General features: G+C 37.1%; 2 protein-coding genes across 2 annotated transcripts in view; both read right to left on the minus strand.

Annotated features, from left to right (window-relative positions):
* Window positions 1–11,079, minus strand: part of LOC105445366 (phosphatidylinositol 4-kinase alpha) — a 32,412-nt gene extending 21,333 nt beyond the window's left edge. The window contains exons 1-10 of the mRNA XM_030991581.1: window positions 10,858–11,079; window positions 10,435–10,600; window positions 9,702–9,896; window positions 9,232–9,332; window positions 8,509–8,831; window positions 7,868–8,147; window positions 7,172–7,275; window positions 6,211–6,421; window positions 4,869–4,977; window positions 135–271 (exon numbers count right to left, since the gene is read on the minus strand). Coding sequence (XP_030847441.1) covers window positions 135–271; window positions 4,869–4,977; window positions 6,211–6,421; window positions 7,172–7,275; window positions 7,868–8,147; window positions 8,509–8,831; window positions 9,232–9,332; window positions 9,702–9,896; window positions 10,435–10,600; window positions 10,858–11,079 — 1,848 coding nt within the window. The remainder of the gene's footprint in view (window positions 1–134; window positions 272–4,868; window positions 4,978–6,210; window positions 6,422–7,171; window positions 7,276–7,867; window positions 8,148–8,508; window positions 8,832–9,231; window positions 9,333–9,701; window positions 9,897–10,434; window positions 10,601–10,857) is intronic.
* LOC115926353 (phosphatidylinositol 4-kinase alpha-like) lies at window positions 11,080–17,052 on the minus strand (the record flags this gene model as incomplete). Its single annotated transcript, XM_030990982.1, has 6 exons — window positions 16,938–17,052; window positions 14,058–14,183; window positions 13,029–13,122; window positions 12,352–12,437; window positions 11,582–11,654; window positions 11,080–11,282 (listed from the first exon to the last, which is right to left on the minus strand). Coding segments are annotated over exons 1-6 (666 nt in total), but the record flags the coding sequence as incomplete, so codon positions are not given.
* Between the last annotated feature and the right edge of the window lie 879 nt (window positions 17,053–17,931).

The raw sequence follows: 17,931 nt of genomic DNA on the forward strand, positions 1-17,931 counted from the left end.
TTTAGCAAGTTGAAGTATGAAAGGTAGCAAGATTGGGCTGTTAGTCAGCAGTACTCCCATCGGACTTTATGTGGACTCAACCATGAATGTGAAAATCAGTTGAATGCAATAGAAAAGTGGAGTGTGACACTCACATATGTCATGCTATCGTTCCTGAGAGCGGAGTTGTACTGTAGCTCGGATCTCAGATGTTCACCAGGACTGGACGTAAGGAGGGGAGACTTTGCGGCGATGTGACAGACTCCCTCGTACCACTCTTTGGGCCAGAGACCTGTAACAGAGAAGAATGGTATTCTAAGGATTACTTCTTGACTTATTTCTCTTTATTATGTCATATGGCTGTGCATGGTGTGAAGCAGAGTATCTACATACACATTACATGTGTCAAGAACAGATCCATGCAGTGTGCTTCATTCAAAGCAATTAAAAAAAGTAGTCACAAATTTTATCTAACAAAATAAAATGTGTGACCAAAGAAAAAATTAACTGAACTAAATATATGTGTTGATAATACATTGCATTCTAAAACAAAGCTAACAAATGACATGGTTTTACCAACATCTAATAGATCTTTAAATTCATGGCATGAATTTTAAGCAATATTACAATACAAAGAACATTTTAGACTACATACAGTACAACTGTACAACTCATGTACCATTAATTGTATTGTTGTTGTAATGTGTGTTATCTGAAAGTCTACTTTGTTTTGAAATCATTTCATGTCACACCAGATTTTACTGTTAATCGGTATGACTTATTTATTTTCAACGGCATTTGTTGGACCTCACAGAATACCTGTAAGGATGAACTGTAAATGGTACTAAAATGCTTGTCTGCCAATTCAACATTGCTACATGTACATGAAAATTGTCTTATTCACAGACTGATCATTGCTATTAAGCAAAGCATGTAAATGTACAACTGTACAAACAACTGAAGCCCACCAAACACGACCTGACTACGATCCAATTTTTAAAGAACTTGCAATAGCATTTGCTATAAACATTCAGACACATAAAATTAATAATCGAGGTTCACAATACTTCAAATGAGTATTAAAGCTTTCTTTAGAGATCAAAGCTCATATTGGCTAAAAATTGCAGTGACATCATTTTAGACTTGTGATCGTCTACGTGTTGAAGCCAATTTGGCATTCACACACAATAGAAGTCATAAATTGCCGAAAATTTTCATTATTCACAACCTCGATAAGTAAGATGTAATTTGTTTAAATTTCCATATCCAATTCAAATGCTTTCTTTTAAAAATCAGATCGCAGAAGAATTGTTTAGTTCAGTGTGCGGTGGGATTGCATCTACATCTGTCTCTGTGCAGTGAATAGTCTGTTTGGAGCAACATGTAGGAGGGCATCAATTTATTATTTTTTCTGTCCCCCCCCCCCCCCCAGCTTGAACAGAGTTAATGCCCTTCTGGCTTAAAACAGACAATATGCCAGACCAATGAGTACTTGAAATCTGAGGTGCATCACATTTTCTTTCATCATATATGTAACTTCTTTGATTACCAATTTGCTTGTACCATTTGTCCAACTTTTGTACCATTTGTTCAACTTTTAAGGATTAATTTCTTTAGTAATCTTCCAATTCTTGTTAGGCTGAATACACAATCTAAAAATATATGATGTAATGTTGTGTCCCTGAGTAAAATACAATTGAAATTCATTCTAAAATCACAGTTATCAATAATGTAATAATTAGCACAGAATACTCAGGTGTGTCAATTCTTTGAAATCAGATATCCAAGCAGATCTTCAAATTTCAGTCACATGCAATCACAAACAAACGAATCAAATTAAACTAGACTCCAGGCAAAAATTTCCTAACAGAAACAAAGTAGTATTAAACAAAACATGTTCAACAAAATAAAATCTTCAATCAAATAATTTCATTCTCTTACAATACATACAGCTGTACAAAGTGCACAAGACGGCAGAGTACAATCAAGTACCCTAAAAGAAAATTCTAAAAAATACTCAACAGCTTCCAAGCAAAATATTAGCATAGGAAAAACCGAGCATTCACATTCATGTCTAAAATGGAACAATTCTATCATACAATGGTATTAACAAACAATCATTTGGGCCATTCCTCAAGGTTGTATGATTGAGTAACTTGCAGGGTTAATTGAGGGTTGGGTAAAGGTTATGTCAATGGTTATCCTATCCAATGACCTTTAGGGAATGTCTGTCTTGTTTGCATGTTTTACCATGGAAAGTCCACCTTTCGTCCTCCTTAATTATTTGTACTTTTTTTATTTTAAATTTTTTTGTTGTTGAAGACGATGTCCTTGATAATGTTGATTTTTGTTATTATCATTATTATCATATCGTCATCATCATCACCACTATCACGATCATCATCATCATCACCACCATCATAATCATAATCATCATCATCATCATCATCATCATCACCATCACCATCATCTTCATCATCATCACCATCATCATCATCATCATCATCATCACCACCATCATTAATACATGGACGTGGCTGGCTTACAACAATAGGACATCCCAACGGTCATTAGACAAGGATTCCATTGACTTGGGTAAAACTAAGAACAAATTACAGATGCAAAGGGATGGAATGTAATGCAAAGGCAAACATTAACATCATAATTTTTTTTTTTCTTTCTTCTTCTTCTATTAAATCTTCGTAGCACAAGAGAGCAAATTCATGGCCTCCTTAGCTTATATTTTGCTTTTCTAATATTCTAGCCAGTTAGCATTGAGGTACATTACGACATCAGAAAGTCATAATTTTTTTTCTTTCTTTGAATCAAACACATTTTGAAATGGATGTCATTGTGGACACAACCTCAATTGACCAATGACTCCCTGTAAATACTATTATATACAATGCTTCATCTAACTGGCATATGACATATCTTGTGATTATCATCTTCACAGAGAAACATAAACTAACTATTAAAACGCTTTCTATAAATGTTTGTGACGTGACAGTTTATCGCAATGTCAATATTTACCTTCTTTTAATGACAGGGGCAAGGAAATGAAAACATAACAATGTAAAGGAATGGTAGAAAGGAAAAATAAAATGATGAAAAACAAAATAACAAGAACCAAAAAATAAAAATAAAATAAAAATGTGGTCATACGGCGTGTAGTTTGAGGTACAATATTCCAAATCTTGATACCTGAGGGAAAGAAAGGAAAATCTGATAGAAATAATCACAACAGAAAGGAATCTCCAGTTGGAAAAAGGGTTTCACTGGAGTAATAATAATGGACAAGTTAAATTAAAAGATATGATATGAATGTGAAAAAGTATATAAAAATACACATCTACACAACTAAGGCAATCTTGAGGTCTGATAACGATGCTATATTGTCAAGTGTAACCGTCATTTTGAATTCTCATATCTTGACCCAGAAAAAAGTATTTTAAAAAAATTGCTGAAAGAAACATATTACTGAAAAAAGACCCACACACACAAACATGAACACATGAGACAAGACACTAGATTGTCATGTGAACAAACCTAGATTTCCTCATTTGTATGCAATATTCAAATCTTCTTTTTCCCTGCTGACTTTGTTTCTATCAATTTTTTTTATAAGTTTCATCATTTACCAGACCTCAACGACTGCATTAAAATGAATACTAAAGATAAGTATTGTGATAAAACAAATTATAAAATATTTGAATAAATGGGATTAATTGCATAGGTTCAGGACATGAGGTGACAGTAATTAGATAATTCTAGAAATATACCACAATTTAGCATTGATACATGTAAAACCATAGCTTAAAGCCATGTACCGTATTGCTTTATATCACAATTAAAAAGATAGTGATAATGATAATTGTAACATTTATATAGCCCTTAATACAATGTTTCCTAGCACTGTACAATTATGGACCCAGGTACCATGATAAAGCACTCTGAAATCTATTTAAAGTTAAACTTCTTACATGTAGCAGGAGGTACACAAACAAAAGAAATACATGCTGATTCATAATATGGAAAAGTGCTATTTTGTGATTTCGAAGTTTGCTCATTCTGATGTTTCACTTTGATTATATTGCTGTGGCCTAAAATGTAATCTGACAAACAATTGGGGGGGGGGGGGGGGGGGGGGGGGGGCTTTGAAGCAATACTGTACATGACCTTAACTTACACACTCAAGTACTGTAAAGAAATATTACATAGACAAAATACTTCTTGGGAAAGTAAAGGAAGGAGAAATACACATACATGCAATATATGTTTGCTTGTTTTTTTTTAAATGTAAATGGGGTTAGATGACAAGGTGACAAAGGAAAGGAACAGTTTGACACAGTAACATAAGCAAAATACATTAATAGTAGTAGGAGCAAAAGAAGTATAGTGATCTGTGATACTTGTGGAGAAGAAGAAGAAGATGTCATGGTTGTTGTAGTAGTAGTAGTACTAGTGGTGGTTGCAGTGGTAGCAGTAGTGGCTGCAGCAACAGCAGTAGTAGTAGTAGTAATAGTAGTAGTGTAGAAGTAGTAGAAGTAGTAGTTGTAGTAGTAGTAGTAGTAGTAGCAGCAGTAGTAGTAGTATTACCAGTAGTGGTCATCGTACTACAATTGGTAGTAGCAGTAAGAGATCGGTCATGGTGATAAAGTACAATGCAGTATCCGCACACAGCAAATATAGGGGTAAAAGTATATATGAAAACCTACAAGATAGTTAGTCAATGGAACAGTACACATGTACATGTTGGATAAATGAATTTCAAAGTATAAGGGGAGCAATACATGGACATAGATGTAAAAAAATATATGAAGGAGAAAAACAGAAGGATGCAAAGGACGAGAATGACAAACTGAGATTTGGATCCCAAGCCTACTTACCAGAGTCCTCCACGGCAAACCCCATGACCACACAGTAAAGCCAGAAATCCCTGAAGAACTTGTGAAGGCGAGGCTTTGGGTCCTGGATGGGTGGCAGTCTCTTGATCAACTAAAAGTTACAAAGAAACAAAGCCAGTCAGCATGACAGGATATCAGACATGTGGTGCTACCATGATTACAAGCACTTTAATATCACATAATTTTTTGGTGGGAACAAAATTTCAAGATCGTTTTCTATATCGGTCATCTTCACACAAGTATACAATGTTCATGTATTTGTTTCTTGATACCTTATGGTATAGATAGGAATCTATGAACTTATTTGGAGTTTAAAGAAGGATTAAAAGCTTTTCACTGTTAAAAGGTATTACGGTACGTAATACATTTGTATAATTCTTTTGGGGATTCAGCCATCTACAGCACTAAAAATATAGGGAGGGGGAGGGGGGGTGGTACTGCTGATGCAAAATGTGACTCCTGTCCCAGCTCATATGCTCAATTGCTGTAATAATCGTAGATAGTAGTACTATAAGAACCCATAGTTTGATCATATATTTCAGCAATGTGGCAGTAGTGTGTATTGTATATTCAGTTTTCCTCACTGGTGTACAATATCTCCTCAAAACATCATCATCCAGTATTATGGACTCCCGGCCCCCCCCACTCAGGGTTCGAAATGACCGCATGCGTGTTGCCAAAATGTCCGGTAAAGGGGTACTTTTCGTGCGACAAAGTTCGGCCCGAGAATTGTAAAAAAAGGGGTGTATTTGACTTTTCACCCGGAGATTTCTTTAAAAAGGGGGTGTTTTTTTCTTTTTCTCTCTCATCTCTTTGCACTCCTAAGAAATTATTCCGAATTAAGGGGGGCACATTGACCATTTTTCATGATTTAGGGGTCTCCAAGGCAGGAAAAGCCAGCGAAAAGCCCGCGAAAGGGGGGTTCGGAAATGTTGGCAGTCCTCAGATAGGGGGTGCTTTCAAAAAGAGGGAACGAGCATATGCGTACCCTAAATAACACTGAGTGGGGGGGGGGGGCGGGTATGGACTCTTTGCAAACTTTACAGCTTTCCTCTTCTCCCTTATAAAAAAAAAAGAAGAAGCTATAGATCCTTTCAAGAAATGCCAATTCAGGTCTCTTGTTATCATTTCACTACAGAGTGCTGAAATAACCATTGAGTGCAGTTAAGACAATACCAGGAATTGACTCAAAACTATATATATATACTTAATGTTGGATAGTTTCTGCGCTCTATAAATGTAATATTATAAAAACACACAACAAAATGAATAAACAACACAAAATATTAAAAAAATGAAAGAAACAAAAACATAGTTCACTTACAGTTGCAAGGACAGGAATAAGGATGCCCAAGCTTCCAGCACTGCTGGAGGCCTTGATAGCTGTAGGAGCCCTCTCACTGGCCCGCTTGCCCTCTAGTCCCAGCTGGACAAATAATTCAAGTAGCCGGACTAAGAGCTCCTGCTGTTCGTTCTCTCCGTCTATAAATGCTGCTATGTTTGCAAGGGCATTGATGATAGCCATGGAGCAATGCCTAGAAAGGAAGAAATCAAGATGGAATATGAAAGAGGGTTTAGAGTTAAGACTTGCTGTTCGTTCTCTCAATCCATGAATGCTGCTATGTGTGCAATGGCATTGATGATAGCCATGGAGCAATGCCTAGAAAGAAAGATATCAAGATGGAATATGAAAGAGGGTTTAGAGTGAGCTCCTGCTGTTCGTTCTTTCAATCCATGAATGCTGCTATGTTTGCAAGGACATTGATGATGGACATGGAGCAATGCCTAGAAAGAAAGATATCAAGATGGAATATGGAAGGGGCTGGATCAAGCCCGGAAGCAGCCCCACTCAGCCATGGTTCTTATAATAGTAGCCTGTTCAGACTTTACACAATTTATATGAAACTTGTATAAAAAATGTCATGTAAACAATCATTGTATTTTCGAAAAAGGGCGTACAAACTAGACAACATCATCATATAAAGAAACTACTTTTGAAGAGGTAAATTAACACAACAATCATTACTGCACGTTCACGACGAGCCCTGCCTATTGATACAATTTTTGTACGATAATATGTTCAGACTATATAAAAAAAGGGGCCCTGATTTATTATCGAGTTTTTGTTCAAGACAACGCTCAAACATGTATTTCTCTATAGGACGTTTCTTTAGACGATGTTCAGATTAGAAAAAGGTAATTACTTGTATAGCTATACGAGAATCATACATATGGCGAAACATTGAATTTTGGTAGTGTGAACGCAGGGTTAATCTCTGACTTACCTGAATCTCTGTGAAGCCTGAGAGCTGTTAGGTGCATAATCAGATGATCCGGCTTCGACACTGATCTGAATAAACATATTCATCACCTCCTGCGTTACAGCAGCCTTGAGAGAGAAACAAGAGGGAAACGAGTGGGAAATGATAGCAGTAAAGTAGAGAGGAAAATGAAGGGAAAAAGGAAAATGTAACATCAGGACACGGTGTCATAGCATTTGATCAGAATCGAGTGCAAGTCCTCCTCTAGCAAACTCCTATTTCTTACTAACAGAGGTGCCGTTGATATGTGATATGTGCGATAGTTATCTTACGATTAATTTGATCACACCGGTTTAAAAGACTGAGATGAATGATCTAGTGGGCATATTTCCACACTTTCATATTATCTGGCATCTATGACATCATTATTGACCATCTAAAATATAAAGTTTGAGAAACATTCTTGTTGAACAATGGCAGCATATAACATTAAAAAGAGATATCATCATTTTAGAATCAGTTACTTTATCGCTTTATCTCACACAATATGTAAATCAAGTTTAAATCATAAGTCCATTCATAACTACCATTGAAAAAAAAATACATATGATAAACACAAATATAAATGATAAACACAAACACAAATACTTACACTTGGGCAGGAAAAAGATTTTGATATAATTATATTTTGTCTCAGAAAAAAGAAATTTATGTGCTTACATTTCCAGCCAGCACCAGGCATCCTAGCATATCCACAATCAGCACATCGAGGGAGGAAGGGGGCGTGCAGAACCGTTGCTGGAAAATCTGCTGGACGCTCTCGATGGTACGAGTTGTTTCGCTCAAAAGAACTGCCACGTGGCCCATTGCCAAGATGGCATTGGAGGAGATGAGGGTGGAATCTCGATCGCTGGCTTCAGCAATGTAGAGGGCATTTGAGACAGATGCTAGGAAGGCTTGAATGCAATCGGGATCTTCAACGAGGCCAGAACGCAGCGATCTGATTGGATTTGCAACAAAATCAGAGTAGAAATTGCATAAGTTACATTAGCAAATACATGTAATAACAACAAAAATGAAAAGAAAGTAAAAATAAAGGATCATTGAGAATCTACTACTAGTTCCCAATCACAAACTTTCATTAACAATATCGGTTACATCTATAAGTACTCAAATATATTATCTATTATTATAATAGCTTATTGTATCTGCTTTTGGTTCCGTCATTCAAAACAGATAAAAGTTTAAATACATTTAAAATTCATTGTCATGTATACCACTAAAAAATTTAACCAGATGCTAGATTTCAGTTTAGTCTATTAAAGTCAGGTTTAAGATTGTTAAAATTTGTGAACACATACCTGCAGAGGTTGGACATGGCCGCATTCCTCAGTCTCTCATATGGATGTGACCCCTCCCCGACACTCTTGCTGCTCCTACTCCCACCACCACTACCGGCACCACCACCACCACCAGCACCGCGCCCATCCTTCCCAGCCCCAGCCCTCTGGAGGGTGGAGTCCATGACCCTGATGGTGGGTCCGGCACTAGACTTGCTGCTCTCGACTTCATGATGCTTGTGGAGCTTGACGATGATGCGGGACGGCCCCATCAGAAAGTCGCGGAGGGAGCCGATGGTGGCGTGAGCGACCGTCGGAAACTTCTCTGCTAGAGTGCCCAAACCCTGGAACATTGAATATTGAAATCCACATTCATTACCTCGTGATAAACATTGAATAGAATTCAGTAATCATGCAAAATGAAGAGAGGAGGGATCGAGTCAGTTTCTTTTCACTTTGAACACAACAAAAACTGACAAAATACATTATTCAGAACTTAAATTTATCTCTAATAGCAAATATGTTTCTATCATCATAGAGTATGTTAACACTTTGTTCACATTATATTATTAGCCTCTTGCAAGGTCGTTTGCCACACATGTAGTTTTGCACAAAGTGCATTTTCTGACAAAATAAGTCACTCAGAAAGCTAAAATACAAGGTTTTCATGAGGATGTTATTTGTTTGGCATATAAACATTGAATATACATTGAATATTCAAATTAAAATTAATGTATGATGTACCTGCAGTGAGCACAGAAGCAGAGGCATATCAGCTATGAGTTGCTTGCTGCCAGCACTGGAATGCAGTTTCTCAGTCAGCCTTGAAATAAGACTATCAGCACCTAGCATATAAAACATGAAGGAAAAAACAAACAAAAGAATCGCATGAAGAAGCATTCCTACCCATCCTTTATAGTAATCTCATCAGAAAGTATGACAACATGTTGTAGATGACATCTGACATCTATTTACAATAACGTGAATATATTTAAGAATGTATAATAAATCAGTAGACTATTACGATAAGGTTGATTTTTAAAAATAATTTCTATTTGTTTGACAACATGATAATAAATTTGTTTAATATCTTCCAATAACTGATATTTGAAAGGATTTACAGGAAACAACTTCCAAAATTATCAATATAGCGTGTCATACATATAAAGTTTCATGTTGCAAATTCATGACGGAATAATGAGGAAGATCACTACCTGTTTCATCATTAGCTGCCCACACAAGAAGGTCCACACATGTTGCATTAGCCCTGAGTGCCAACTCTCGAGAGTTGAACCTGCATGGACCACGGGTGGCGCTCTCCACACTCAGATCCTGCAGCTCCGTTTGGCCCGATAGAAAGAGTTCTCTGACGAACGCATGAACCTCTGTCTGGAAGCCCATTGGCAATCCTGAAATTTGATACACAAGGGAATATTCACAAAACAATCCTTTCTATACAAACAGTTTGGACTGGGCATTCTTGTATATATTTGTTAGATTGGTCTTAAAATTAAGTCCATGGGAATAAACTTCAGAATGAGGGTACCTGTTCCATTTAGGTGAATAGAATGTGGCAATTCATAGTCCAAACCAATAATTCAACACTTACATTCTTGGGGTGGCATTTGCATGTGCCACCCATGTCACAGTAGGGGTTCACAATTGAATATCACAATTATACAGGGAGACAAGACCATCCGGTATGTATCGAGTCCTTGAGCTTGGCCCATGCTACCTTTTATCTTGCCCCACCCCCATCAAAAAATAATAACAATAATAACAGTTTAACAAAAACAAATCAATATCAACGTTGGGGTCTAGTGCAAGGAACAGTTCAATCAAATGCACCTTGACTTTCCACTGGTCAGAAACGCCTATTTAAGACTAGCATTTGATTCTGCAAGTCGTGTTTAATCTCATTTTTCTCACGTGAGTCGGATTCTCTACCTTTATGCTGTTGAAGGAGATGTCTGAGTAAAGAGACCAGAACCACGTTGATGACTTCACTATATGACTTGTACGGAAGGTTCTTCTTTGATCCTGGTTGAAGGGCGTACTGCTGGGCCATCCCATCAAGACTTTGTAACAGAGTTCCGCTGATCATCTTCTGGCACTGAAAGAGAAACAAAAACCTTTCTATCACGTAACGAGTTGAGATAGACATCACTCATATCTTTATTATGACTAGACTAAGTTTCGATGTAAACACCTCACTTTTCATATGCATTCAATTAAAATCATACAAGACAAAATCAAGACTAAACAAAGTCCAGTTTTTGGTAGCATCCCACTAAAATCACATAAGACCCTTCCCATGTAGTGATAAAAATAATGTATTTTGAACCTGTGTTTCCTAACCTAATTACTTACCACATTCAAGATGGTCTGCAGCTGTGGAGTGGTGAGGTCCAGAGAACCCACTTGAGCTCCATCGCTCCCGCTCTCACATGTCTCCGTGCTGATACCGAAACTTGACCCCACCACTGTCAGCAGATGGCTAGGTCCCTCCGTCGCCCTCTCCTCCCTGGAGTCGTCTGCCAAAGGCAATGCGTCCTGTCGGCTCCCTTCGGACTGCCGGAGTTTCTGCTCCATGACGTCAGAGACGATGAGTCGGAAGGAGCTGTACATGGGGGACGTCTGGTCCAAACCGGAGGATGGGGGAGGGGTCTGGGAGGCGGTGTGCTTGGATGAGGGGTACATCCGACTGAGGAGAGAGCAGGATGGGTCCTGGCTGCTGCGCCCTATGGCACGGGACATCCCCAGGAATGCGGGCATGACGTGTTTGCATATAGCAACTATTCAGAAAAATGAAAGATAAAAACAATATTGGTTTAACCCTTTGATGATAAACCTCATTCAGATATGAGGAGGTAAACTGAGGCAGGTTTTTTTATGATGACATAAAAAGTGAATACATGCTGGACCTTAGATACACGCAGTTGCCATTCATTCACACGTTACAAAAAGAGCTGTACCCTTGTATCCCAATTACGGCCATTCAATATTTCATAATCATTGCATGGTCCTACATATTCATTCAGATGCTGGTTCATGGCAACCAATATGTTTATCCCATGATTATGTCTTTCATTACCTTGAGGATGTTCTGATGGCTGTTGGCAGATCCTGCATAGTGCCTGTAGAACTTCAACTAATGTTGACAAAATCTGAAAGAACAGTTAAAAAAATTAAAGATCAATCAAACTGCCAAAGAGGACAAAACTTGGAACATAATCAAGATAACTATAGGTAGATTAGATGAAGTGAAGTGCGATGTAGGGACCTTATATATGCTGCACTCTTTACTGAAGCAAACAGTCTTTTAACTTAATGTCCTCAGGCAAATTCTTTTGTTTATCTTAGCTATACATTTTCTGAAGTTGACTTGTGCAAAACTTATGACAGACGAATAACGAGTAACATATATCAAGTAATTTTCGATATCCGTTTAAAATTTATTTAACAAAATGAAAGAGTCCTTGTCAAAGCTACGTACATGTAGTAAATGAATGCAAATCTTAATTTTGTGGCTGAATAATGTAAATTTCACCTCGATTCAAACTTATTGATAGTATTACAAGAAATACACAAGAACAGTTTGGCAATCCTCAATGATATTCTAGTTGCTCAGTCATCAAATTTTGGACAAATGTGCACGTCACATGAAAGGGAGAGAGAGAAAGAGAGAAAGACAATGAGAGAGAGAGAGAGGGGGAGGGGGAACTAGGACAACCAGAAACGGTATGTACATGTATAAAAGAGCCTGTGAGAGATTCATTACATGTAAATTTCATTTACCATTTCCTTTCCTTGATAGAGTGCGAGTGCATGTGCGAGAGAGAGAGAGAGAGAGCTAGTATTTACCTGATCTCTGTAGTGTGAATCCTTGGTCGCTATGTCAGAAAGAAGAGTTGTGATGGTGAATGCAAAGCGCTCACTCATTGGTAATACTGAAAAGACAAAAGTGAGTGATAACTTATGGGGTGAATTGATTGAAATAATTATGTCAACATAAAAAAGACAACAGGACCTCCACCTCATACCTACCAACCAATCTTTCAAAGCAAAAGCTAAAGGGTTTCCCTCAAGGCAAAATGATGAATAGCCTATATTGTATATCAGAAGATTAATTACTCTTTCGCTTGCACCAAAGTTTCTCAGACAAAGGAAGGAATCTAGGGTTCATACAATTTACAATCAATGATTTTAAACAAAAATATATTTTTTTAGATGGGATGGTAAAAAAAAAAATTAAAAAAGGAATGGTTAGCAGCTCCGCTGTGAATTCTTATACTGGTAACATTCACGTGTTTGATAATTAAGAAGAAAAAAATATAACTATGACATTTATCGTAAATTATGGAAGATGGTTACTTCTTTATGATCCAAGTCATGTCACACAGTTCATTTCTGTATTAAAGTTTGTTTAAACTGTTTATCACCCATGCACTGCACATGTCAACATGTTATATTGTTTTAATTTATGTTAGGATGAAAATGAATGAAATGAATTAAAACGTAAACATTGATATGGTTCTTACCATCAATAACCCTGTATCCTGTTTCTTCAATCCATTGTGCATTGGGTATGCATCTCACAAGACTAATGAAATATGGAACCAGCTCGTCCTTGAACTGCATGGAAATAAAAAGGCAAACAAAACATTCATTTGTACCAAATATCTATCAAAAACAATTTCTGTTTCTCTTCTCTAAATCTTAAAAAATATTGAGGGGGAAAAGACAATATATTTGTGAGGTGTAATATTTCATAGGCACTTCTATGGTGATTCTGTTAACCTTGAATAAGACTCATATCTAGTGGTTGGCTAAAAGCCCAAATTTATCATATGCATGCGAACAAAGGGCGAGAATGCTGCACATTTCGTGACTATTTTCGTTGCACTAAGATATAGCATTTGAAACCACTCAATTTCCTCCTCCCCCCCCCCCCCCAGACACACATACCCACACACAAATGAAAAATAAAAAATAATAAATAATTTTAAAAAATGCATTAACCACTGAACTCTGCGACTTCCCAACATCTGAAAGAATTCAAATACTGATTATAAATAAAAAAATTGGCAATATTAAAACTTTTCCACATTGTTTCTGCACATTCAATTCAGGGGCAATTTCCATGTTTTATTACCAAAATACCAATTAAACAAAGTAAACATGATGATGCTAGTTTAAAGAAGGTAAGCTGATATATTTTAGCCCTAAAATTTAGAAGATCCAGTCATGCTGAACATTGAAACAAACATTCCTGTACATGTCAAAAACTGTCAGACTGTCAACCAATTCAAAACTTGTCTGAAGACACATTTATTCAAAATTGCTTTTGAAAATTAACTTCCCCTGTTCACATTGATGTATATTTCATATGTATTGTAATTTGTAGGTTTATTTGTAATTTCTTGTTTTGTTTGAAATGTAACTGTTTATCATGGTATTTTGTTTGTTATAGTGCTTTAGAGACTTCGGTGGTAAGCACTTTATAAGGATCGTTTTTATTATTATTATTATTATTATGTCAGACTCAGTGGGGTAAAGTAGATGATTACCTTGAGGTCTGATTCGAGTAGGAAGACCCCCAGCGCCACCATAGCATCCTGCCTACGCTGGTCTATCCTGCACAGCCCTCCTCCCACAGCGGGTATCTGGGGACACATCTGCAACAGTTGCTGCACCTGTATCATCATCAAACATATTTCATTATCAGCTCATTATGCAAAACACATAACCTCCCCTTGTCACATTATATTTATTATGGGATAGATAATATTAAAGGCTTCAACATCTCATGGAGGTTAACAACAAAATAATTGTTATAATATACTCTTATATATACTTTTTGTTGTAATATCATTAGTTAGAAAGTGGGTCGAAATTCCCATCCGTCATTTTCAAAATCAAGATTTACTTTTGTTTAATACAAAGCGTAGCTTGCCTTTAAATGGGGTGTAGCACGACGAGACTACGTGTCTTTCCCGTGGCCTGACTCGGGGCAAATCAGGTATAATACGACTACGGACGACATGACCGCAGTATTCTTGTGCGAAACATACGCAAACCGAAGCGTGAGGAGAACTTTGGTCTGTTTCTCGAACGCTAGCACGCTGACCATTAATCAAGTCTATTCGTTTACGTTTACGTGTCGTAGATGGCGTTAACCAATAATTGCCTTGGATCACCCCCTTTTAGTCCTTTTAATCTTGTCCACCAAAAAATATGGACATGGCCATGGATAAGTCGACTTTCTTAGTTTCTAAATTTTCATAGGGTGTCTGAACGATTTTTCAATTTTCAATTTGAGATCGTTTTTCACCATTGTTGTTTAATATTTGAATTAAAAATGTAATCAGAATAATACATTTCAAATTTCAAGTCTCACCGATGTTTCTATCAAAAGATACAGCCCCTTCGAAACGCTGAAATATTCATAGCATTTTGCTCAGAATCGACGAAAAAGACGTACATGCAGAGTTATGTTGTTTTGCTAAATTTAGCCAAACAGCTGTATCGCGCGATATGCAAGCGTATGCATAGCGTACGCATGTCATGCGCAACTTGCAGCTTGAGCCACGCTGTCTCCGCGATATGTGCCATTGACTAGTATGGCTAGCCATTCGCGCCATAGAACCCAGAAGTGAATACACGTTATAGTCAATGGCAATATCGCGGAGACAACGTGCACGTTGTCTCCGCGATATTGCCATTGACTATAACGTGTATTCACTTCCGGGGTTTATGGTGCGAATGGCCTCCATACTTCCATTCACTATAAGCGCACATGTTACGCGATGTAACCATGGTTTGGACTGAGCGGAGCTCACGCCTCCCTCATTAGCTGATTCCAAAAATGTGGGAAGGGTTTTTTTAAACTGTTGGGGCGAGTGATCTCTTGGGGCTAGCGAAAAAATAAGTGCATACATATTTTCCTTACGTCTAATCGGACATAAGCTCGGGGGGCGCAGCTCAGGAAAGTGGCAAATTTTGGAGCTAGGATGCAAACAACATTTAAATCGCTGTTTTGACCACGATATTTTTAGAATTTCGGGGGTGCGCCCCTTTGGGGAATATGGAGAAAAACCTGCTCTTTCATATGACACCTGATTTTTTGAGTTTCACCTTCAGGATCACAAGCCCCAAAGGTTTGAATTTCAATTTTTTTTCATAAAATCATTGACCAATTTTCATGGTCACGCAATGCACATAGACTGCATAGGGATGCGTGCAATCTCTATGGGAAGTATTTTAGCACACAACATCGGGTGCGCGATCAGACACCCTAATGTTAGATCTAGAGTAAAGGAGCCCGTAATCGGCCAGCTCCCGTTTTCGGCCGATTGGTTGGATACAAGGTAAAATCACTCTAAAATACATCGCATAATAGCATAACACATATCCCACACATACCATACCATGCCAGTGTCACTGAAGAACCACATTTGCAATGGAAAATATATCCTAAAATATCACATTTTAGCGATGTAATCGCCGGTCCCGCTACCCAAATCTGAAAAATCGAGTATCTTACGCGTGTCTGTAAGAAATATGGGTACCATAAAATGAGCTTTATTTCAAGTATTTTTCAGATTTAAAGCCCGATTTTGTGCTAGTCGCAAGCTCAAAAGTATGTCATCGCATGTATTAAATCAATGCAGCCGCACACCGCGACGCACACACGATATCTCTATCTAATTCAGATTCCAACTTCCGATCACCGCTGTGCCCGTCTTCGGCCAGGCGAGCACCAGGGAGCTCCGGCGTGGGATACCTGCTCCGCCCGCTTGTGCTGTACATCAGCGCGGAAACGCACGGCGCGCGCGAGCGCTTCCTATTGACTTTGTACATGCGGCCGTAAACTGAAACGCTCGGCCGATAACGGGCTCCAAAACAGTGAAAATTGAAATGGATATTGTCATGGCAATTCGTGATTTTTTTCTGGGATTCTTTTTTTGTGTAAATAATAATAATATTTGCTTCATGATTTGAACAAGAAATGATAATAAATAGGAAGTAAAGAGTCCTAAAAATAGGATTTTGTCTTAAGTGGCCGAAAACGGGCTACTTTACTCTAGATCAAGTCATAATTTTCTCAACAATTTAATAATGAAAATAAGAACCAAGCTGAAGAAATTCGCCCAGACCACTGAATTAAATTACTTTGTTGTCACGTTGTCTGCACCATCACCTGCTGTCACAACACATCATATCCTATATCCCCCCCCCCCCCTCCACATCATAGATCTAATTCATGTTGTCAATGTTATTGCAATTTGACCTAGGCCTACATTAAACTCTATAAATGGGACACTTGTTTAATTTACCATTGGAATCGACACTGCGCTTAAAACATAACTCCAAACATGTATTCCACCACTAAAATAACAAACAAACAAATAAAAGTGAAACATGAATGTCATATCATATCATCTTACCTTTAGCCATTTCAGATCTGGGATTTGGGCCAATGATCTTGCTAAATGTAGAAGCGTTTCTGGGAACAATCCGTTTGGCCCCATTTTATTTACTTTGCGCGAAATAACTACCACGCCCTCTCGAATCTCTACATGAGATCTAGCTCTGGTAAAAGCTCTCGATCCTTTCATTCATCTCGAGCTGGCCGCCTGCGTCTTTTTTTAAAATTGAAACAAAATATATATTATTTCAATTCTATTTGATTTTTTAGTCAAGTTTGGTATAACATAAATACAAAGAGTAAAATGAAACAATATAATGATGATAACTTGATAGGATGATCGACCCATATGAAATGGGGTCCTTTTACAGTCTGTTTGATAATACTCCATAAAAATAAAATAAAATAATCAAAGGATACAAGCACAAACAAGATAAGCCTCTTTGGGGTTGAGAATAACAACATAAACGTAATATCACTAATTACATTCATTAAGAAGTTAATCAATGTATATGAATTTGAATAATGGCCTGTATATATATATATATATATATATATATATATATATATATATATATATATATATATACATATATATATATATATATATATATATATATATATTTATATATATATATATATACATGCATCACTTAATTGAATTGAATTGAATTTATTGAATTGAATTTATTTATTCACCACCATTGAAAACATTGAAACAAAAGATAAATGTACAATGACAATGTCAATATAACATAAATGCATGACATGAATTATAAAAAATACATGTTCTACAGCGTTATACATGTACATTATGACAAATATAAAGTAAACTTTGCTTCGAGAGTAAAATGACTATTTACAATGAGTCTGTGATCGATGGTAAAATAGAGTAAAAAATAGCACATGTGCTAGTCGAGTCTGACTCTCGTTATCTAAAGCCTAAAATAAAGTTAATTTAAAAATACATATGGGTTTCCAAATCTTATAAATAAGATTTGTGTATAATATTA

Source organism: Strongylocentrotus purpuratus, unplaced genomic scaffold (genome assembly GCF_000002235.5).
Source record: "Strongylocentrotus purpuratus isolate Spur 01 unplaced genomic scaffold, Spur_5.0 spur5_scaffold_2, whole genome shotgun sequence".
NCBI lineage: Eukaryota > Metazoa > Echinodermata > Echinoidea > Camarodonta > Strongylocentrotidae > Strongylocentrotus > Strongylocentrotus purpuratus.